The 23,997-nt window shown below is 40.9% G+C and overlaps 2 protein-coding genes and 1 long non-coding RNA gene across 3 annotated transcripts in view; 2 read left to right on the forward strand and 1 right to left on the reverse strand.

Moving 5' to 3' along the window:
* The first annotated feature begins 1,151 nt into the window (after nt 1-1,151).
* ctsd (cathepsin D) lies at nt 1,152-8,035 on the forward strand. Its single transcript, XM_082530334.1, has 9 exons — nt 1,152-1,335; nt 3,651-3,807; nt 4,990-5,113; nt 5,257-5,375; nt 5,449-5,648; nt 6,030-6,152; nt 6,870-7,014; nt 7,129-7,227; nt 7,495-8,035. Exons 1-9 carry the CDS (start codon nt 1,274-1,276, stop codon nt 7,654-7,656), a joined length of 1,191 nt encoding a protein of 396 aa, XP_082386460.1. The 5' UTR covers nt 1,152-1,273; the 3' UTR covers nt 7,657-8,035.
* Nucleotides 8,036-9,740: 1,705 nt separating this feature from the next.
* Nucleotides 9,741-14,608, forward strand: LOC309704901. The gene is made up of 3 exons (XR_014276401.1): nt 9,741-10,548; nt 11,473-11,841; nt 14,521-14,608. It is a non-coding gene; the product is annotated as an uncharacterized lncRNA (long non-coding RNA).
* The window catches only part of cdhr5a (cadherin-related family member 5a), a 13,877-nt gene continuing 1,516 nt past the window's right edge, over nt 11,637-23,997 (reverse strand). The window contains exons 2-14 of the mRNA XM_082530380.1: nt 22,734-22,906; nt 22,206-22,265; nt 21,601-21,690; nt 21,436-21,522; nt 21,019-21,123; nt 20,754-20,939; nt 19,403-19,493; nt 18,259-18,356; nt 17,968-18,174; nt 16,960-17,073; nt 16,804-16,870; nt 16,226-16,386; nt 11,637-14,955 (exon numbers count right to left, since the gene is read on the reverse strand). Coding sequence (XP_082386506.1) covers nt 14,374-14,955; nt 16,226-16,386; nt 16,804-16,870; nt 16,960-17,073; nt 17,968-18,174; nt 18,259-18,356; nt 19,403-19,493; nt 20,754-20,939; nt 21,019-21,123; nt 21,436-21,522; nt 21,601-21,690; nt 22,206-22,265; nt 22,734-22,906 — 2,021 coding nt within the window. The 3' untranslated portion in view covers nt 11,637-14,373. The remainder of the gene's footprint in view (nt 14,956-16,225; nt 16,387-16,803; nt 16,871-16,959; nt 17,074-17,967; nt 18,175-18,258; nt 18,357-19,402; nt 19,494-20,753; nt 20,940-21,018; nt 21,124-21,435; nt 21,523-21,600; nt 21,691-22,205; nt 22,266-22,733; nt 22,907-23,997) is intronic.

Here is a 23,997-nt window from a genome sequence, read left to right on the forward strand (position 1 = left end):
GCGAACGAAACGGCTCTTAGAGCTGACTCTTTGAAGTGAATGACGCAAGCCGGCTCCTTATCAAGAGCCATGGGGTTTTTTTTCTCTTTCTCTCACCCTCTCTCTCACTTTTTTCCCCGCTTCACTCCGCACGCGAGCCTTCTGCTTTGCGCTGAGCAGAGGGGGGAGGGGCGGTAGTTACACTCGCAGTAGCATAGGAACAGAGCGGGAGGGAGAGAGAGAGCCAGGGTCAACAATGTCACATTAGAAAGGTATAGTAATCATCCACAACTATTTTCAGTTGCAGATGATAAAGGATTCAGAAAGTTTATTCATGCAGGCCCATATGACAGAGAATGTGCATGTTCTTTTTGTTTTCATATTTTTTCATATTTATATTTAATTGTGTTGTGGTTTGCGGTGTTTTGTGTTGTTTCACTTTAAATTTGTTTAAAAGGAAAAAGCTGAAAATTTTAATACTTAAAAGTTGAACTGTGAATAGTTGGTTTTTGTATTATATGATTTATTTATTACATTTTATGTGGAGTGAATAAATAAAAGTATATTTACGGTGGCCCCTACAGACAAAGCACATACAAACTCCGAAACACGTACAAACTCCAAAACACATACAAACTCCAAAACACGTACAAACTCCAAAACACGTAGTAACACAACAGAAGTGCAGGATGCTAGGGGCAGTTTTGAGCTTTTGTTACCTAGTGGCTACACAAGCCAGGACGTACCAACGACCGGATTTGGTGTGTGGTAATAACAGGTAAATGAACATTTACATTTTTTTAATTATTTGAATATACATGAGTGCTTGTGTATAAATACACAAACAACACACATATGCTTCCAACTGTGTAATTTAAGGGATCTAGGCAGCTGTTATGGAAGTTCAGTTAACACTAGAAATGTGTTTTTGAGTTTGTACGTGTTTTGTCTCTAGGGACCACTGTATATATTTAGATATAAACATATATAAATAAAACCACGGGTTTTTTTTTACATTAGTAATTCCTTTTGTGCATAATTTTATATTATTGTTAATAATTAATTAATTAAAGCAACAAAACAACCTGAAGAGTCGGTTTGGAGCCGAAAGAGCCGGTTCTCTAAAAATTAAAACTTTCTACTTCCGCTGACAAGCCGGTAAAAAACCGGATGTGACTTCATTTTTGGGCAGGTGACTACCGTCAGCTGATTAAAGTCGGCTGTTTGTGGTCAACAAGGCGAAGTGCTCAGTCATTGTTGTGGAGTGTGTTTCTGTGATTTTCCAGCCGTTACAATGAGGTCCTTATTCCTGTTTGTCATCGCAGCGTTAGCCTTGACTAACGACGCCTTGGTGCGGTAAGGGAAATATTCCGTTTGTTAGCCTCCTGTTATTTCGGCTGGACTCACTGCTAGCTCGTCTGTAATGCAACTTACCATGAATAACACTGCAATACGCGACAGTCAGGCTGTGCTTCATAGGAGCTGTTTTTGGTAGCAGGCAGCCAGCTTTATTCTTACATTTATTCAGCTTGTTTTAGCTAACAAGCCCGCATCGTCTCCCGTGTGCTCATGGTATTCTCTTTGTCTGTTGGTCTTGTGACTTGTGCCCCCCGTCGTCCAAACACACAGCTGTTTATCAGCGGAAAGCAAAGACGCTTCCAGAAAATCCAGACGTAATTAATCATTTATTATGGCTCACTTTCGTCGGGTAAAGTAAACTAGGTTGGCCGGTAGAACAACATGGCGTGTAGAAGGCTCTCAAATTGAAAACAGCTGTAATTAATACACCTGAGCTTTATCTGCACTAACATGTCAAAACGCCTACTGTGCGGACTGTGCCTGTTACAGGTGTTTTTCTTCCTGCCTGGGAGCCGTTAAAAGCGCCACAGTGAAGCTAAATGTCTTTGTGTTTACTTTGGGTCTAATAATAATAAGTGTATAAGTGCTGAACAGACATGCGCAGACAGACACGAAAACTATATTTATAACACAAACAGATCTATAGATGAATATATAGGGAGGGAGGTGCCGGTATGAAGGAATGCTGAAAGAAATATATTTACAATCCTATTCAGTAACAACTACTGCCATAAAATCATGATCCCAGACGTGAGTTGAAGAACAAAGTAAGCCCACTAGTTCAGTATTAAAACAGGTTTTGGTATTTATGAAAATCGAATTTCTCGGTCCCTCCTTTATACTTACTACCACATCTATTACTGCTACTAATATTAGTACCATTGTCGTTAATAGGAATAAATGTAGGAATAATAATAATAAGACATTATTACTGAGTGTGAATTTAGACCTAAATTAGGGCTAACATGGAAGAATTATATGTGATAGGTGAAGTCACATGTATTTAATACGTAGTATAAAGGAATATTTGGAATATTTAGATTGAGAAGAATGACTTTTATCCATTTTAAATTATACATTAAATTAAGCAGGGCTCAGATTCTGAGTAGAGTTAATCGACAGCCTGTTTTCTGACATTCTCAGATTTTCTGTTGTTGGTAATTAATTGTCAGATGAACATTAAAAACTCAGTATGGGATTTTGTTGTACGTCTTGGTTTTAAGCGTAGCAGTAAGATGGTGATTAGTGTTTCCTGAAGCCTTTGGGTCACATGTTTGTTTCCTGCATAGCTACAGTAAAATAGAGGGACTTTCAGTAGAAGGGTTTACGCCTAGTTTACATTTACAGAAGCAATGAACCCTACTAGCATTTTCATTTCAAGAGGGCAGAAGAAATATTTTTTAAAGTTGATCATGTCATGCTTGCCTTATGGGTGGTGCACATTTTTGCAGCCCTGTTGCAGAACATTTTGTAGATAAGATGTGGCCCACTTGCTACTTCCTTATCTGCGAGGCGTTAGTATTAAAATGTGTTAATATTTCACAAAGGAAACTCAGTGGACTGAAGATTTTCTCTTTTTTTCCCCGTGGTTTAAACTTGATAGAAGACGTACTTTTAAAATTGTCACTGGGCAGGTTGTTTGTGGTTGTGCAGTGTGAGCAGAGAAGGTTGAGCTTCACTGTTAAAAGTGAACACAACATCGACCTGAGGGTGGGGTCGATGTTGTGTTCGACCCCACACAACATCGACTGTACATCAGTACAGTCGTGTTGTACTGATGTAACTCTCTCTGGTAATTAACGCTAAGTAATGGATTAATAGTTGAACTAATATCGCTCACCAAAACTGAAGCACAGAGTTTCCATGAAAATGTAGAAAATACTCCAAGAGCACAAATACAGGCAACAGGTGCAGTTCAGGGGCTTGAATTTGCAGAGGTGAGGCCACAGCACACAGTTACTGGCTACAGCTTATAGTGCTGGCACTGGGGAAAGTGGCTTCACCCCTAATGTTAGTAATTAACAGAATCATAATGAGTGATTTATTCTTTTGATTTAAAAAAAGGAACTTATGTAAATCTTTTGTGAAGGCAGAAACTGGAGTTTTTCAGGAGGCCCAGGAGGTAGCTGCCTTCACGGCTAAGCTCACAGGGAGGCTAAAGCTTTGGTGTGCTTCTAAACGTGTCGCCACACTTTCTGAACCAACTGAACACGAAATGTTACATTTCTGCAGATCACAGATCTAGGCATTCAGACTTGTGTTATGTCACTGCAAATGAACAGAGCAGTCTAATTTTGTTTTCCTCTTTCCAGAATTCCCTTAAAGAAATTCCGTTCCATCAGACGTGAATTGACCGACTCGGGGAAAGGAATCAAGGAGCTTGTGGCTGACAAACACTCCCTTAAGTACAACTTTGGCTTCCCCTCGAGTAACGGACCCACTCCAGAAACCCTTAAGAACTACCTTGATGTAAGCGTCACTCTCCAAACTGGCAACCTTAAAGTCTTCACTTTCCTTAATGCACTTTTCACAAGTTTAAAACCCTCGCAGGGAGAGCCACAACAAAGGTCTTCTTGTGCTGTGGCTGCCTCAGCCTTCCTCTGTAAATCCTCCAGCAGTTTGGAAAAATAGGCTCGTCTGTCAGGCAGAGTCATTCCCAGCAAACACATTATATTTTTTAACAAGGCTGATTCACAGTGAGAGACTGAGAGACACAAGAGGAACAGGGACTATCTGACAGCTGACTCATTGATCTGGAAGCTGCAGGATCCTAATGAGCCTACAGAAGACTGGTTAGCACTGTTTTACTCAACACATCGTGGAATCAGTTCTTTTGTCTTCAAATACTCAGTCAGCTTTTATAGGTTATAAAGAGACACAAAAACCAGACTTACAATTTTGAGTAGACCAAAAACATCAAGGTTTAAACAAAAACTAAAGCTAATAATAACCGTTATAACAGGACGAATCTATAACATGACAGTTGCTCTGTATTAGTTTCAGCCTAATCTACCCAGAAAACAGGGAGGTTTAAATGGTTTTTCTTTTATATAATCAAACCAAAAGTGAAATTATTAATTGTCTTCTTGTTATCTATCATAAGAAAACTGCTGCTTGCTGTCTGCTCATGAGTTTTAGTATTCCTGCTGCTTTTCCGTCATAGTTTGACATTTGTGTCCCTGCAAGGCTGAAACGTGAGAGTCTTCACAGACAAACCTAAACTGTGAACAGCCAAAATCAATCACTGGAGCAATCAAAGGAACGTGACTTCTACATTTTGCTCAGAAAAAGGAAGCGTTGTGTGACCGCAGTGACTGGGCAGAAATGTTGACACTATTTTGCAATGAAGGTTTCGATCTGAGAGATTTTGTGTCACATGAAATGGAAGTTTGCTTCATGTCCTGAATTTATGGGGTAGTCATTTCTTTTGTGTAGCAGCTGATTTACTGCTATGACTCACTTCTTATTTGACCTGCGTCCTAATAACATGTGCTGATACTGACAGACGTAAAAACAGGCTGGCTCACTTTTACATGTACGATGAGACTTTGTTGTAGACCTGGTCCTCTTTAGGTTACTATAACAGAAGATCAGCTGCATAGTTCTTCTTTCAGCTCAGCTAACTGATCGATTTCTTCCTTTTCCATCCAGGCCCAGTATTATGGCGAGATTACCCTGGGAACGCCTCCTCAGAAGTTTACCGTGGTGTTTGACACGGGTTCCTCCAACCTATGGGTGCCCTCTGTTCACTGCTCTTTCTTCGACATAGCATGCTGTAAGTTATCAGCTCCAAAACACAAGGCGTTCATGGCGTTGCCGTGCAGAATCAGATTACCTGTGATCACACAAGAAGATTTGTTTGAACAAACAAAGCACAGATTACAGAGACGGATTAAAATGTGTGTTTTTGTTTCTCAGGGCTTCACCACAAATATAATTCTGCAAAATCCAGCACATATGTGAAGAATGGAACTTCCTTTGCCATTCAGTATGGATCTGGCAGTTTGTCTGGCTACCTCAGTCAGGATACATGCACTGTAAGTTTCAGCGGTCCCACATTAGTGTATAGTCGGAGTCAGTTCCTTCTAATTATTCGTCCTGCTCTTTCAGATTGGAGACATATCAATAGAAAAACAGATCTTTGGAGAGGCCATCAAGCAACCCGGCGTCGCTTTCATCGCAGCAAAGTTCGACGGGATCCTCGGCATGGCCTACCCGCGCATCTCCGTGGATGGGGTGGTTCCGGTGTTTGACAACATCATGAACCAGAAGAAGGTGGAGAAGAACGTCTTTTCCTTCTACCTGAACAGGTGAGAGCAGCCGTTTCTAAGCTCAAGCTCAGAGTGTTGGGCTGCAGAGTGACCTGCTCAGAGTTCATGTTTTCTAACCTTATGTTGACGTGTTGCTGGTTAGTGTGAACGGGACACAGCTGTAAAAGACCAAGATGGACAAACAAGTGTTTTTAGTGAAGCAGTGAGCCTTGTGGGTAATGTCAGTGCCAGGTTTTTGGTACTTTTGCTATTTGTTTTATATTTGCTGTGTTTAACTGAGTGTTTTGTATGCTGCTGAAGGTCTGAATGGATAATCTCTTACATAACAAGAAAATCACACGACTGTTTCTCCCTTTAAGATTAAGTGTTTTCAGACAAACACTTGGGCAGGTGCTAATATCAAAGCTTGCTGTTCATCAGGAACCCTGACACAGAACCTGGTGGTGAGCTGCTCCTGGGAGGGACCGACCCCAAATACTACGACGGTGACTTCCACTATGCCAACATCAGCCGGCAGGCCTACTGGCAGGTCCACATGGATGGGTAAAGGCTCAGATATCGTACTCATACGTGCTTAATTTCTGAAGCGATGCATAAAACATTCACCTGAAAAATGTTTATCGAGTGTTTAACAAACTTATCAGACCACCTGTCGTTAAAAACAAGAAAACCGTGTTTAAAAACTACTGAAATTCATGTTTTCATATGTGGCACATTGGACTGCTTCCAGATGTCAGAAATGAATCAAGCGTAACATTCAAGTACTAAAACATAATTCTATTTTAGCATCAGTTAGCACATGTGGGGGGATTAACCATTACAACACTGTTTAATTTAGGCACTGCTAAGCAAGCATTTCTGGTCTCATGTCTGAAGATTCACTGCTTTGCTTTGTTTTGCATCATCATCATCAGAAGTTTAATCTTTGATTTTTAGTTCTTGTTTGGACAGAACGAGATATCTGGTGGCCCAGCTTGATCACCAAAAACCCACCGAAATTGAAATTAACTTTCATGTAAGCTATGACAGAGTTTAGCCCCCTGCATCCCGTATTGAATTAATGGTTATTAAAACAGTTGCATCAGTACCTGAAGTCTGAAATATGTTGGACAGCAAATGAACACAAATTGGTCAAACAGGTCAGTCTGAAGGAGTTTCAGTCAGTACGTGTTTGAATCACTTCTTCCAAAGTGATTAAAATTTAGGACATTTAGTTGAGTGTCTTCGTGTAGCGTGAATGTTTTTGTATGTGTTTGACAGGATGACAGTTGGCAGCCAGCTGAGTCTGTGCAAGAGCGGCTGTGAGGCCATCGTAGACACTGGGACCTCTCTAATCACTGGCCCCGCTGCCGAGGTCAAGGCCCTGCAGAAGGCCATCGGAGCCATCCCGCTCATCCAGGGAGAGGTGAGAGCAGTCCTCACCTTTAATCTGCTGAATAACACTGTGATATAAAATCCTTCAAACATCACTCACACAAATACAATACAAAACAAAGTGTTGTTGAAATTTGTGTTTTAGTACTTGGTGAACTGCAGTAAGATCCCATCGCTGCCTGTCATCACCTTCAACGTAGGCGGACAGAGCTACACTCTGACTGGAGAGCAGTATGTCCTCCAGGTGAGACTGTTTCCAGCAGAGGGCGGCAGAGCGTCCCCATCTGATGTGACAAAACAACACTGTGACTGTGTTTCGCGTCATTAAAGTCCAAACAAATGCAGTTTTGTTGGATTTAGCACAACCGGCAGAGGGCTGGCTTCGTGTCTGAGGAGGGATCAGTTTGTTTTCCTCGTTCCTGCTCACGAGCGCTTCAGATTCTCTGAATTATGTAAAAGATGGTCGTTTCATGTTCACCTGTTCTTGACTTTATCTTTGTCTTCCTATTAGGAGAGTCAGGCTGGGAAGACTATTTGTCTAAGTGGCTTCATGGGATTGGACATCCCTCCACCTGCTGGGCCCCTATGGATTCTGGGAGACGTTTTCATTGGCCAGTACTACACAGTCTTCGATCGTGACAACAACAGGGTGGGCTTTGCTAAATCCAAATGAGCCCATCCTGCACTTTTGAGGAGCATGTCCAAGTGCAACGCTACAAATCTAAGCTGCACACGTTTTCTGTTGCTTTGCAATCAAACGGTATAGAGCAATAGATTTTATGGAATAGACTAAATGCACTGATCTGAACAATATGTAAGATTTCCAAGAGCAGGAGAAGCAGATAGGATACTTCGTGAGTTGTGTGATAAGTGTCTAAGAGCAGTCGATTATAAATTTCCTGCCCATTCAAGTGATCCTTTTTCTTTTTTAATCAGGGATTTGTTTTAAAAAGAACTTTTGAATTTGTATTTTTGGGAGGAAGATGGTATCTACTACTGATAGGTGTGTCTTTTAATCTGACTAGCTTCAATAAACAATTTTTAAAATATGATCCGTTTTGTGTTTTGAGTGAATTGATTTTGGGTGGTTCTTTTAAAGACACAGTCTCTGTAAGTTTTAGAAAAGTACACATTTCCACCTGTTGTCTAAAAGTCTGTTTTGAAAAGTGTTACGTCATCAGATCAGAGTTAGGGCGTTTGTGGATGCTAACTGTAAGCCATCGCCAGTGGTGCTTCACCATGAGTCATCATGACAATGGCTAAGTATGAAGCAAAGCCTCCAGTTTAATCCACTGAGGAATTTGGTGATATGCAGGGGGTGAGCTGTTGAAGCTCAAACTTTGAGCACTATTGTCTATTGTACATTTCAAAATTGTTTAAGAGCATTTTATTGAATCCTAGCTTGGAACACATCCAGACTAATCAAAGAGTCAAATTAAACTACATTTAGTACAGCTTTCTTTACCATTTGACACCGATCTTCACTGTCAAACGTTCACATCTTCTCAAACAACATGTCAGGAGTGTGAGGTGTTTTCCCATTAAAGGTTCATCAGTGTTTGTCCATAAGCCTTGTTTTATTAACTGAGTCCTACAGTATAGTATAGTAAATATTCCAGCGCGTGGATGAGGCTGACAGCTGTAGTTTGAGTTAACGGTTGGCAAATATGTTAAATATAAAAATCATCTAAATTATATTATGTTTGTAAAGACACACATTTCCACAGATTAATAAAACTGTTGCTTTGATATTAACTGAATAAGAAACTGCAAAATGTCAGTCAGTTGCCTGAAGGAGGGCAGGAATCAGAGGAACCTGTCAAATAAAAGCTGCCAGTACGTAGCTTAGGTTTACAGAGTCTATTACCCAGATAGATGACTCGGAGTTTAGCTTAACTCTCTTTCTGAAACAGAACATATATATTTTCCCTCAGCTCACAGTTGACAAACCCAGAATTACTACTCCTTCAACTCTCTGGACCCCAGATCTCCATTAAGGACCTCTTAAAACCACTTCCCTGTACAGGAAGATGGTTTTATAGTATGTGAATAAAAATGTGCGACAACCAACAAGACTCAAACTTTATTATTCCCTCAAGTGCTTTACATCAATCACTATAATGTACAAAATATCAGCTATACATAAACCATAGATTTCCCCATAAAAGTAGTTATTTTAACCAACATTCTCAATAAATACATATAAATACTAGTGCTTTCAGCATTAATCTCCTTAAAATAACGTTAACGCCACGTGGGGCTGCACGGCGTCAACGCGTTAGCACAGTTAGCTCGTTAAAGTGTTAGCGCCATGCAGCCCCACGCATGGGGTGAGATTTGCCGCGTTAATGCGGTTATAGCGTTAACGTCATTTTAATGAGATTAACACTGACAGCAGTAATAAATACACATATAAAATCTTTACAGCTGTTTAGTACTCAGTAGATAAAGTTTTACCATCAAATCATTTTCTCAACCTGGAATCACAACAAAACCGCTTTAGTTTCATAAAGTTCATAAACACTGTGTGTGGAAATGATGACAGCTCTACACAAAGAAGTTACTCACTGCTGCTAAAAGCAGAACCAGGCGACACTTTGGGGTGTCTGGTGTTTAGCATGGGTAATTTGTGTTGCAATGTGGGGTTGAGTTCCTGAAATTTCAATGTTGAAACCATACAAATACATGATAATCAAGTGAATACTGATAACTAACCCCCAACCCATTAATGCACCCCCCCCCCCCCCAAAAAAAAACAAAAACAAAAACAAAAAACAAAGAAAAACCTCACATTACCATTTTCTAATAAGGCACCACTTATCAGTGGGTTTATTTAGTGTCAATAAATCTTTTGCTAATGGCTTATAGAAAAATGAAGCACACAAAGGCAGACTGCAGTAGGCACATAGTGTGAAGGCACTTTACTGGATAGAAGATAATCTTTAAGGTCTCCGCTGTTTAAGTAGAATCACATTTTACTAACATCAGGCAGGAAGAAGTAGCAGGTACTGCTAGTTAGCAAAGCTAGGCTACATAGCCCTTAGCACCACTCCTATCTGCTCCTGTGGCATAGCTAATGTTTGGTGCGCTTGTTGCGAGGCGATATCAAGAGCCTACCTTCTGCTAACCGTCACAACATTTTTGACATGGACAAAAAAAGCACATAGGTGAAAGACAAACACATGCACAGGAAGTTTATTTCTCATTTTAAGAATAAAGATATAAAAAATGTAAACATTAGCCTAGCTTAATATTTATGTTTCTTAGCTTAAATAGCTGCTATGTTTCCTGCATTCTATTGTGAATAAAATACAGGCTCATTTACGTTTTAAATAGTGTCCAAACTTTCTTAGAACTTTGGTTGTATATGATGTTGTAATATTTATGACACACCATGCAGAAACCATGGTCTCTCTCACTTTTTTTCCGCTTCACTCCGCATGCGAGCCTTCTGCTTTGCGCTGAGCAGAGGAGGGAGGGGCGGTAGTTACACTTGCAGTAGCACAGGAACAGAGCGGGAGGGAGAGAGAAAGAGAGCCAGGGACAACAACGTCACATTAGAAAGGTATAGTAATCATCCACAACTATTTTCAGTTGCAGATGATAAAGGATTCAGAAAGTTTATTCATGCAGGTCCATATGACAGAGAATGTGCATGTTCTTTTTGTTTTCATAGTTTAATTTATATTTAATTGCGTTGTGGTTTGTAGTGTTTTGTGTTTTTTCACTTTAAAAATTTTAAAGGAAAAAGCTGAAAATTTAAATAGTTAAAAGTTGAACTGTGAATAGTTGTTTTTTGTATTATATGATTTATTTATTACATTTTATGTGGAGTGAATAAATAAAAGTATATTTACAGTGGCCCCTACAGACAAAGCACGTTCAAACTCCAAAACACGTAAAAACTCCAAAACACGTAAAAACTCAGAAGCACATAAAAACTCAAAACACGTACAAAAGACAACAGAAGTGCTCCAGAATGCTAGAGTGCAGTTTTGAGCTTTTGTTACCTAGTGGCTACACAAGCCAGGAAGTACCAACGACTGGATTTGGTGTGTGGTAATAACAGGTAAATAAACATTTTTTTTAAATTATTTGAATATATATGAGTGCTTGTGTATAAATACACAAACAATACACATATGCTTTCAGTTGTGTAATTTAAGTGATCTGGTAGCTCTGTTTTGGAAGTTCAGTTCATGCTAGAAATGTGTTTTGGAGTTTGTACGCGTTTTGTCTCTAGGGGCCACCGTAAATATTTATATATAAACATATATAAGTAAAACCACTTTGTTTTTACATTAGTAATTCCTTTTGTGCATAATTTTATATTATTGTTAATAATAAATTAATTAAAGCAACAAAACAACCTGAAGAGCCGGTTCAGAGCCGAAAGTGCCGGCTCTTTTTAGTGAGCCGAACCGAAAGAGCCGGTTCTCTAAAAAGAGCCGGAAATCCCATCACTAATGCAAATGGTATTCATTTGTAGGCTACAAGAAGCTGTGAATCGACCACAATCCACACCCCGTTACAGCCCAAAGACAGAAAAGCTGCTAGCATCACCAGCGGGGGAGGTTTTTCTTGCTGTCTGACATAAATGATAGTGTCGATGGGATCTCCCTCCCACATCCAAGAGGTTTGCTGGGACAATGATGGAAGATGAGTTCTTTATTTGCAGTTTATGCATGAGAAACTACTTGATAAATTACATTTTACAGATGTAGCTTTGAGAGATATTTGCAGACAGTGAATGTTGGAATGTTCAGTTGTTCTTGATTGTGTCATTGCTTGACTGTTGTTGTCTCAGTCGGAGGTTTTGGCCAGTGTCTCCCATGCTGCGTCACGTTTATATTGCAAGGTAAGATGTCAAAGAGCCGCAGCCGAGAATTAACTGGACCTAGCCCAAAACTAGAATGAATGCATTTTAGTTTTGTAGCTCTAACACCATCAAAGCTTCTATAGCTGCAAAATGAATGGTCTGTTTTATGATAATGATTATACATTCAAACTTATAGTTGCTGATGGATTCAGTATGAATTCAGTCAATGAAGACAGAATGAATTACCAATGACATAAAAGGGTTTGTTGACTACCACTTATACCTCTGTATAAATGGTGCCTTTTAGAAAGTGGAGCCAGTCACTTTACGATAATGAAAATGGTTTATTAGTAATACTTTGTGATTTGCTTTTGTAGTTTGTACCATGATTTCTAATGCTAATGACAATATAACCTGAAGTGAATCTTATACCACCTGAAAGCCTGTTTATTTGTTGCCACATTTGTACAGAAAGTGCATTTGTGGGTTGAGCAGCAGAGTTCAGTATGTGGGTTGTGCCCATGAAAAACTTGCTAAATCTTCTCTTCCAATGCCAAACAAATTATTCTGCTGACTGATGTTTGATGTTGTGTATCGAATTGGATGACTGAAGTGTGAAGAGACAAGACATATTTGCAATTTAGGAAGCAGGGGCCTCAGTAACATGTGGAAGCACCATACACAACCACAACAGCCGGTCACTTCCTTCTCATGCGGGTCATTAGCTTGGTCACCCACTGCTGTGGGATGAGATCGCATTCTTCAAGTTACATTTGTTGCAAGTCAGCCAATGTCAAATTGTTTTTCAGCATGAAAAACAAGTTGATCTCACAAGTGTTCAGTGGGGTTGAAGTCAGGACTGCAGGCAGGCCATCCTCAACAAATCCACTCAAATTCTGGAGGCAGTCTCTCTGTGATCTCGGAGGATAGAGTTAGCTACTTGGCTGTGGAGATAAGGGAATGCCAGCTGTTTCAGGATCTCATCTCGATATCTCTGCATCCAATGATGACATTTTTCCAGTGAGGATAATACCGCCCCACAACATAACAACGCCTCCACCAAAAGCAGTCAGCATAGCATTCTCCATGCACACTTCGACCTAAGTGTTATAGGAAGAATCTGGACTCACTGCTGAATATAGCTCTACATCTTCAGGTTCCAGTGCACAAGTTGCCAAAATCAACTCGAATAGGTCTGATGGTGAAGAGCAGATATTAAAGCCCTATGCAGCAGGAGATGCATTTCTGTATTTCTGTAGAAGACCACTTCCTACGTGCTGACAGGGCGAGGAAACAGTTTTCTTGCGGTGTCGTCTTCTTGGAACGCACACATAGCAGCTTTTCTTTGACATCCCCTGTTATATGGAACTTGGCCTTCAATTTGGAGATTGTACTTGGACTTACTCAAAATAATGCTGCAGCTTGGTTTTGCGGAACACCAGATTGAAGTTGCCCTATGGTATGGGTCCTATTCAGATCAGTCAAATGTGGCTTAAGTGACACTAACTGACCCTGGCAGCCGGGTCCATGGTGCTGCAGATCACCACCAACTGAGCACCTAGGGCAGCAGAAGCTCAAAACAAGAGTCAATAATAGAAAAGGCTGTTTGGCATTGGGAGAGAGGATTTGGCAAGTTTTTCTTGAGTGCACCCAGTAAACTCAAATCTGCTGCACAACTCACAGAAGCAGTTTCCTAACAAATATGGCACCATTTGTTAGGAAATAAACAGGCTTTCTAAAGGTATAAGATTTACTTTACAACAAATACATTTGAAAACAAAAATGTGTCTTTTTTGTGATAAGCTTAGTTAACAGTTTGAAAACTGAAGTTTTTGGCCTGTGGAGGTGGTGTTCCCTCACAAAAGTTCAGTGGGGCAAGAAACTCAAAGAGTCAGAACAGATTATTTGGATTGGCGGGTCCATATAGGAGGTTTCTATGAGTCCAAAGAGGGTCTGATGTTTTTTTAATGATGATGTCTTTAAAAAAGAAATTAATTTCTCAGGTAAACGTTGGAAAGGTTTCCTTAAAAACCTTTCCAACGTTTAGAAGGGGAAAACGTTGCTCTTTGATCACCTGTTCGGTGCTGTGTTGCTACATTTATATGCAAACTGTTACACACCGCACAGACTGTAAAGCATCGGATCTCAACCTCGCCTAGTGAAACACTGACTGCTCGTGTTTTTTGCCCCGCTGGACTTGAGGTCATGCTGGCACTGTGATCTCTACAATTCCTGTAATGGGGACTGTAATAGTCTAATGGGCACAATTATAAACCAAAAATGTGTTAGTGTTATTGGAAGACCTTATCTCATCTTTAATACTTGGCCCACACTGGTTCCAAGTGTATGTTTGGTATCCAGTTAATTCCGCTGGAACTGTAGTGTAGTATACTCACAGTAGAAGACAAATACTTCTGGATGCTTGAGTCAGTTCTTTGAGGTTGGGCAGTAGTCCACAGATGTTAAGCGTGCCATTGTCCACTGCTGAGACTTTGACTGTAGGCATCCAGGAAAGCAAACAGCATTCTGCTCAGTCCTTTCAGACTCCAGTTTGACCTCTGACCTCTACTGTCAGTGCTCCCGCTCCTGGCTTCCTTCCTGTTTTTCTGAACTAGCGTTCTCTGGGTACTGTTCGTTGGTCTCCTGCCCATCATCAGCCTCTCTTAAAGGGGCTGCCGGGTCTCTGACAACACTTTCCATCTCTACCTCCCCCTCCAGCTCCTCCTCTGTCTCCTCCTCCACCCGGCCCACAGTGTCTGGGATGATCTCCACCTCAATGTCTGACGAATCTTCACTCTCCTTGAACCACACAGTCTTCTGGCCCTCCTTCCTCCGCTGCTTGGTCAGGATTGACCTTGCACTATATTCATCCTCATCTTCTCTGCCCCTCCTGGAGGGTCTCACTGAGGGACTCCCCTTAGGGATGTGGTTAGTATAGATGCCACATGAAGAACAGTGGTGGCTCCGCCTCTCTAGGGGTATGACGCGGCCCCGGGCCTGGGGGAAGGTGCTCCTTCTGGGGAGAACATTGTTCCAGCGTCTGGCTCCCCGACGGCTCAGGTCCCCCTCATTCTGGAAGCCATCATTGGTGTACTGCAGGGAGTCTCTGTGGCCACTTCGGGGCTGGCCGGACTGCAAACATGGGCTCAGGCACTACAGTCAGGAGAGAGGTTCCTCATTAATAAAGCAGTTAATGCATGAGGTACTGCCAATGCACTACCTTCAGTCTGTCTCTGAAGTCTAAACAATGGAGGTGTCTATTTATACTTTATCATATAGCCAATAAAGGCTTCGTAGGCTTTCACTTGATCTATGAATAAGTCGGCCAAGCAGAAATGCAGTTTATCTAGTCTCCAATAATGAATTCCATGTTATTATATTACATATGTACAAAAATAACCACTATTTACTTTAATAGTGTAATGTGCAGTAACAATGTTACCACTTTTAAAAGCTTAGTTTCAGGCTGAGCCAAATTCTTTCTTTGTCACAGTCACAAATTATCCAAAATGTTTGTGTTTCAGTTTTGCTGAATGAAATCCTGGTATTTTATGAGAAACTACATATTCAGTTGAAACGACTGTACGGGTGGTTAATGAGTCAGCCAGTTTGCTAATGTCTGAAAACCAAACTCACTCTCATCTGAGAAGCAGTTGGTTCAAATCATTATAAAAAACCCAGAAGCCACTAAGTCATAGGACCTACACTGGCTACACCACCTGTTTTTTACCTTATCATTGACTGAGACACTGCCATCCAAGAAAGAAGATCCTGCTTCAACATCTTCAATCTTGACTAAAGTTTGTAACTGACTACACTGACAAAGAAAATATGTTTTAGAGGGAAAATAGAGTTGTTTTACTGCAATTAGGAAAGGAGAGACCTGCAATGCAAAGAAAACTGTAACAACTGTTAAACATGGTGAAGGCAGCATCGGGCTCTGAGGCCAGTTTGCTGTCAGTAGAACTGGTATATTTTAGGTGGACTAGCACACAATTCATCAGCATAGCCTCAAACCATCTGTTGAAACTTACTTGAAACTCACATCACAAGCCTTTGAAATGTATTTGGACTTTTTTTAAAATCAGCTCCTATAGTAACCACTCCACCTGACAGTTAAATATCTGATGAAAATTATACCCAAAGCTTGTTGTCAAGGTTGATTCTTGCTAAGGGACATTTTTTACAGTATATGTATACTGCAAATGTTAACTTTGACACTTTGTTTACTTTAGAAAACAATAAATCATTTGTATGATGTGTGCTGTGAGATCAGAAAGAAGGAAAGACTGAAAGCCTGATATTGTCTGTTACACTCATTTACATGATGTCCAAGATGGAAAGCAGTGAGGAAGGATTAAAGATTTGTAAACTTATCATCTTTTCACCGGTTTAAAATATTTCCATTGCCAAACCGACTAACCTCACATAGTTTGTCCACACCCGTATTTCCCTTCCACAAGTGGGAAACTAAGAAGCCAATAACAATCAGGCAAAGGATCAGCAGAGCTGCCATGATCAAGCCCAGAAGCGCCATGTCACCTGGACGATAGCCGATGTTTGAGGGAGATGGGCTGGCTAAATCTGCACAGGAAGAAAAGCAAAGGACTTAAGGTTAAAGGAATGATTATTATTAAAGCTATGATTTCCTTTAACTTTGATTAAAAATGAACAATTAACACAGTGCCCATTTTGAATTTCACTGAAATGTTCAGGAGGAACCAAATGGGCTCCCAGCCTCAGTATGAAGTAATATTTCTGGCTTACATTTGACTTTGTTTTACAATATTACAAATAAAGAATAACAGCAAGCCCTTTAATTTTGAAGAATAAACAGTTTTGTGTTCCCTCCTTGAGAGGTAATATTTGAAATCATTAGTATAAAAACTGTTTTTTTTATAAAGATTTAGTAATGTTTTTAGTGATTTCGTTTTTACTGATATGACATGAAATTAGAAACAGGAGAAATAAGGTGAAAGTTTTTCCAGTCCGAAGTCTCACCAGGTATGACCTGAACTGAGAGGGCTGCAGTTCCAAACTCCCCTGTTGTCACATCCACTGCTCGGAGCTGCAGAAAGTAAAAGTTTAACAGCTTACAAAGTGTCAAGAACCAGGAAGTCTTTGCTCTCATTGTGCCATGACGTTTTAAAAAGTCACCTGAAGAGCGAAGGACTCTGTCTTCACAACTCTTTTCAGTATCACGAAACCATCAGAGGTCACATTGACGTAGCTGCTGTACTGAACCTCGTATTTGACATCTGGATTCACACCCTGACAAACAAAGATTTTATCTTGTTAGTTTAGCATTAGTTATGCATTTAAAGCTGCTTTAAGTGATTTCTAACCAGCAGGAGGTAGAAAATAATGACCAGCAACAGCTTGCACAATAAACGTAATTGTGATCGCGTACCTTTTTAACTGTACAGGGGTTAATCATCATTAGCTCCGGCATGCAAAATAAACACCTGCACATTTTTACAAGTACTCTAGTACTCCTGTACATTTAAATCTGTATAATCTACTACACTAGAAACAGATTTAGTATGTTCTTCCTGTAAGCGGTTCTTTCAGCCAGGGTTAAATAAGAGCAAGAACTTTAAGTTATTCTTCTCTGTATGACTTTATCAGGCTCTGACATGGTTGTGGAGGAATTTTGCCCCACTTTTCTCTACTTGTTGTTTCAGGTCACTGAGGCTTTAATTTCACACAGTGCTCTTAAGGTCCTGCTGAATTCCAATCAGCTAAAAGTCCGGCCTGGAATGTGGCACTGCAACACCTCGATTCTTCCATGTTCAGCCATTCTGTTGTCCTGTTACATGACCTAGACTGTAGTCTAATATATAGCTGTTCTATTATTATTACACGCTTTATGCTTGGGATGAAATTACCGGCACTTTGGGTTAGCATCCACCTGAATGGCCCAGACCAGCAAAATGCCAAAACAAATGATTTCCTTGTAGCACGTGTACCTGACAGTCGGTCGGTCTCTACAACCCTTCCATGTGTAAATCAGCAGCATCCATAGCTGACCTTTTCAGTTAACTCAGTAGGGTGTTACTAATGGTTTTGCTTATTGTAGCTACAAGCTGTCGAACCAGCCAAACGTCAGGGTTAGGCTTATAACATATACCATAATATTTAGCTTTGATTTCAAAGAGCGCTCACACTGGCGAAGTCTTCGTCCCGTGCTCGGACCCTGAAGGGTCGGTTGGTGTTTCGGTCTCGGAGGATCATGGTCTCAGGCACAGAGTTGCTGTAGATAAATCCTTCATATCGCTCCCTTTCAAAACGAGGAGGACTCCTGCTCTTCTTCATCACATCAATGGTAACCTGTGTCACTGCAAACTGATCTCTGTTGGTCACCTGTGATGCCTGATAGTAAAACCAAATATCTAATTCCTGAAAATCTGTATTTTCTTTATATTATTTGACAAATGTATATAATATTTGTTTTACCAGGATAGTGAGAGTTATTGGACCAACAATATCAGCAGCTTTGGTCATTGTGATGTTCCCCGTTTCTTCATCAATCTGAAATATATTTCCTTCGTTTCCTACAGATAAAGGAAAAAAAACACATAAAGACAAATAAGAGCATTTTCTTTATGCTGCCCTACAAACCAGCAGAATAAGCTTACTTTATTATTTAACCACGACCTGAATCTGACTTATTGAAATTCGACCTCATTAACAGAATGGTGCCATGAGAGCGTGTACAAAAACAAACTAAGCAGCAGTGATTGCAAAGTGGGTGCAATCACTTGGTCGTTGCTAGCCTCTAAATGGCACCAGGTAACGATGATTTACTTATTTTTTTCTTCTGAGCTTCTTATATCACACGATTAGATGAACAATTAAAAATAAATGGAAAGGATTAAAAGCATTTTGATAACTACTTTTAGTAGTAGAGCCTTCAAACTTCTATCAGTTCAATTCAATTCAATTTTATTCATACAGCGCCAAATCACAACAACAGTCGCCTCAAGGTTCTTTATATTGTAAGGTAGACCCTACAATAATACATACAGATGATACCAAGTAAGACTGGTTTCTGAGTTTTACACAAGGCTAAGCATCAGGCTTTCAAATGAATTAAAAGTCTGTCTGGGTCTTTGGTTGATTAATAGGCTGGTGTGAAAAATTGCTGCCACACCGCCCCCTCGGCCTGTGCTTCGAGGTTTCTGGTAGTTAGAATGACTCGGGGATGTTGATTCATTTAAACTAACATAATCATCCTGCTGCAACCAGGTTTCTGTAAGGCAGAGTAAATTGATTTGTTGATCAATTATTAAGTTTAATAATCCACATTTCACTGTTTTACTCTTTGGTTCAGATGTGGATACTGTATTGTTCTTTCTTTGTGATTGTTTATGTTTAAGTTGTTTGTTGCTGGTTTTTAGTTTGTTTTTTGTCTGTTTGGAAGCTGACACAGTCTCTATGGAGATGGGTTTTGGGGGGGGGGGGGGGGGTAGCAGGAGGAGAGAAGCTGCAGAGAGGCGTGTAAGACTGTCTGTCTATATGTGATAATCAGTTTAATAAGCACACCAAACTGAAACTGTTGAGTGTAAAACTCGGGTCCTCCAAAGGTTTTTTATCCGACCTCGTAATATTCTGTAGCTGATCTGCTCGCTCTTGTTCTTGTCTCCATCCTTGGCAAACACAGGTCCAGGTTCCAGCACCAGCGGGCCTTCCTGAAGGTGAAAATCAATATGTATTCATTTCAATTCAATTCAATTCAATTTTATTTATATAGCGCCAAATCACAACAAAAGTCACCTCAAGGCGCTTCATAGATACAGAGAAAAACCCAAAAACCCAACGATCATATGACCCCCTATGAGCAAGCACTTTGGCGACAGTGGGAAGGAAAAACTCCCTTTTAACAGGAAGAAACCTCCAGCAGAACCAGGCTCAGGGAGGGGCGGGGCCATCTGCTGCGACCGGTTAGCTGTTATCGTGTGTCCTCCACACTGATTGATTTCACAAGTCATTACCGTTAATATTGCTATCACTGAATAAATACTGGCAAACACAACATGTAAAAATCACCAAAATTTGGATCGTCCCCATGTCATTGGATCTCGTTGCAAGTTTTAGCCTGTAATGTTTGGCCCTACAGTGGAACCTGAGCAAGTGTCCTCCCTCACAGATAAACCAGTGCTGAGGTTTCCCTGAAAGGCTGAGATGTCATGATGCTGGTATCTTAGGATCACTATGATCACCAACACACGCAAGCACTGCTCTGATGATAATTTTATTACCCTGAAATTTTCTTTGCACACCTGTGTGGTGTTTTGGTGCCCAGCACAGAAGTGCACACCTGCCATGGTCTGTCAAATAAAGCAGCTCGAAGCTGATAGTTCTTATTTCATAGAAACTGTGTGACAGACTGCTGCCGCTGCAGTGATGAACATCAGAACGAACCCTCAGAGCTTCGATGGAAACATTTCTGAAAATGTTTAATCATTTACATTATTCACTCCCCAGATAACAAATGTATTTAAAACAGCATGAAGGTTATTGTGACCCTCAAATGTCTGTGCAGCGTACAGACTTAAGACACTTTGTCCTGTTTCCTGTGTATTTGATTTTTCTGTGTAGCAGCTAAAGTAACAGTGTTTGTCTGGATGTGCACACTCTTTGTCCAAAGTAGCACAGACTGGTATACATTTCATATAGTCGTAAAACTGTACTTGGTTAAATAAAGAATATGTTTTATACAGAAAACCAGTTTTTTAGATGATAAATGTGTTTTCATGACATCATATCAAATATGAACTTCCCCTGTATAATAAGGTTTTTAACCTTTTTTCTGTATGAGCTAGAATAGCACGATGGCTCTTGCATAATTAAAATAAGGCCCAGAGATGTCAGCCATGTGAGCGACTTCCTGTTCAGGTGAAGCGCATTTCTTTTCTTGCTGTGATGTAAACGCCAGAGTCAGACCTCACCTGTTTCTCTGTGAGGTTGACTTTGCCTCTGTAGCCGCTGCTCACACACAGTTTAGCATTTCCTAAGTTTGTCCTCGTGCATGGCTGAAACCACGGGGGCCGGTTGTCCACATCCTTCACACGCACTGTGATGGTGGCCACAGAGGTGAAGAAGGGCTTGTTGGAAGCTGAACCGTTGAACGTGTCCTGTAAGAAGCAGACTTCAGACTGGTTTTTACAGAAAAAGCAGAGCCTTGCAGGATGTTTTCATAAGTCATTACTGTACCTGCACGTGTAAGACCAGCGAGATCTTTTGTACAACATCGTAGTCCAGGATGGTTTTCACAAGAATCTTTGGAGTATTGACGTTTTCCAAGCGGAAATACTTGTCCTGAGGAAAACCGACAGAGACAGATCAGCTGATCTCACTTGGATTTTGTGGCCTGAAGCCTGAACAAAGGCTATGCTCAAAGGTCCATCAGAGGTTAGCAATTGAGGGAACCTTTACACTTTTCTTCCCGTTGTTAATAATGAAGCTTTAGTCATAGACATAATTTTGTCCAAGAGAAGTTGATTCATGTGGAGCCTGGGCCTCACAGATCAGTGTGATGTAAACAAATAGCAGATGCATGTATTCCATTCATTTGTCTAAATGCGTCCGAACTTCATCATAGTCATTTGGACATAGTTTGTCTTGTCTTACTGTTGTTGTCTCCAAGCGATAATACAGCGGCTGTGAATCAACATCTGTGGCTTCTATCAGACCAATACTGGAGTTGACCGGAATGAGCTGCAGGACATAAAATGGTTCAAAGAGGAAACACAAACACATGTTGTTCTACAAGCATGAAAGAGCAGTGCAGCCCACCTCATTCACATCCAGCACATAGTGGTTCTGAGCAAAGTTGGGGGGGTTATCGTTCACGTTTTCAACCAAAACCTCGACGGACTCGTTCACCTTGAGGAGAGAGAATCAGCTCAGCTTCAGTCAAACAGTGAGAACACAACAACACATCGAGGCACTGCTCCTAACAACACAACGACACAACAGCACTCAAGCCTTATAAACATGCTCTGTGGGCGGAGTGAAACTAGGAGACAGATTTAGAGTGTGACACGCATTTTCTGTTTAACTTGTTATATAATAATACAATATAATTTTTACATTTATAGACACAACTTACAGCAATGATAAACATTTTTAAAAAGTAAAAAATAACTGTTCATTTCCATTTTTATATTCATCTAGTTTTTCTTGCCAAAGTCACACGGGGTGACTGGTGATGGGGCAAAAAGAGCCGGTGCAGCTCTGGAGCTGAAGAACCCTGACAGGTGGAGTCCCTTACATGAGAACATAATGTTGGCATTAGGCGTGTACAGGTGACCTGATGTCTTGACTTTCAGTTTCATTTCCCCCAGACTCGGTTCATTTGCTGACTTCTGTCTGTTTTTAATGTGATGACTCTTACTCACAGATCTAGAGCCAGCTCTGCTGCACTTTATCCACACCATCAGAGTCGCGCTGGGCAATGACTAATAAAGAAACAAAAACAGATACATGGGACGCGCCTACTGCAGGAATATTCTGAAATATTATTAGCTGTAAAAGAATACAAATAAATGTTCATAATGATATCATTACAGTACATGCTCATATAACCTAGGTCAGGGTCGAACTCCAGGCCTCGAGGGTCGGTGTCCTGCAGGGTTTAGATCTCACCCTGGCTCAATACACCTGAATCAAATGATTAGTTCATTACCAGGCCTCTGGAACTTCAAGACATGCTGAGGATGTCATTTAGCCATTTGAATCCGCTGTGTTGGATCAAGGACACATCTAAAACCTGCAGGACACTGGCCGCCGAGGCCTGGAGTTCGACACCTGTGACCTAGGTAGTCCTGAAAACACTTTATAAACTTTCTGCATACCACATTCTAATATCCAATTCCAAAAACTGATCACATATCTCTTATATACATTATTTGTGTTCCATACATCACCTCATAGTCCAGGCCTTTCTTTACCATGAGGGCGTTTCCTTTCAGGTAGAATAAATCTTCAGGGTTCACCGTCACTGTCAGAGTCACATCACTGTTGGAGCTGATTTTGGCCACCTGGACGTCAGCCGTGTTGTTTTCTGACACTGGTATGGGGCCAGGGGGCACTGTGCAAACTGGGAGAGCATAGGTGACAGAAACATGTGCAGTGATTGAGGTTTTACACCAGCAAAATGGTCCATGGCCTGTATTTGTATAGCACTTCACACAACCTGTCCTCCACACATTCACACACTGGTGATGGCAAGCTACATTGTAGCCCTGGGGCGCACTGACAGAGGCAAGGCTGCCGGACACTGGCGCCACCAGTAGGCAAAGGGTGAAGTGTCTTGCCCAAGGACACAACGACTGAGACTGTCCAAGCCGGGGCTCGAACTTGCAACCTTCCAATTACAAGGCGAACTCCCAACTCTTGAGCCACGATCGCCCAACACACAGAGAGAGCTCAGGAGGCTATGCTGTGGCTTCATCACTCCCTGCTAATGTGTCCCTGCTAAAGTCTGCAGATCACAGACACAGACGTGTATATGATACAGTCACCTGATGGACTTTACTCTAAAATAAATTAAGCTTTTGCCAGCACCCATTGTTTTCTGAGATGGTAAACCTCGGTTTATTTGCACTTTAATGTCAAAGGTTAATCATCAACTCGTAGAATACAAGCACTTCCTCTTTGATCAGTTGCTCCTTTTATGAGTCACCACAGCAGCTCATCTGCCTCCATCATGTCTTAAATCCTCTTCTGTCCTCCTTCACTGCATCTTTTAACCTTCCCTGTGGTCTTCTTCTCTTTGCCTTCACCATCATTTGTCCACCATATCCACTATCCCTCCTCTGCACATGTAAAACCATCTTTGCTTCTTAAACTTTGTCTCCAGATTTCTGGACACTCCTCTTCAGCCACTCCACCCTGCCTGCACTCTTTTTCACCTCTCTCGAGCCACTAGTCGCAGCTTCACTTTTCAACCTTCCCTCTTATTCAGACACATGCATGTGTGTAGAATACACACACACACACACACACACACACACACACGACTGGCTTGCACACCGGGGCTTAGGATTGTGTTTTGTTTAAGCCACATGCTAAAATATGCACATTTTCAGAAAATATAGAACATTTTCTTACTTGTGTTATTCGTTTAAGGCCTGATAGTTTTTCTGTGAAAACCTTTTATATCTGGGTGGTCCATATTTGTTAAAATTC

Source organism: Aulonocara stuartgranti (genome assembly GCF_965226115.1).
Source record: "Aulonocara stuartgranti genome assembly, chromosome: 1".
NCBI classification, from domain to species: Eukaryota; Metazoa; Chordata; class Actinopteri; order Cichliformes; family Cichlidae; genus Aulonocara; species Aulonocara stuartgranti.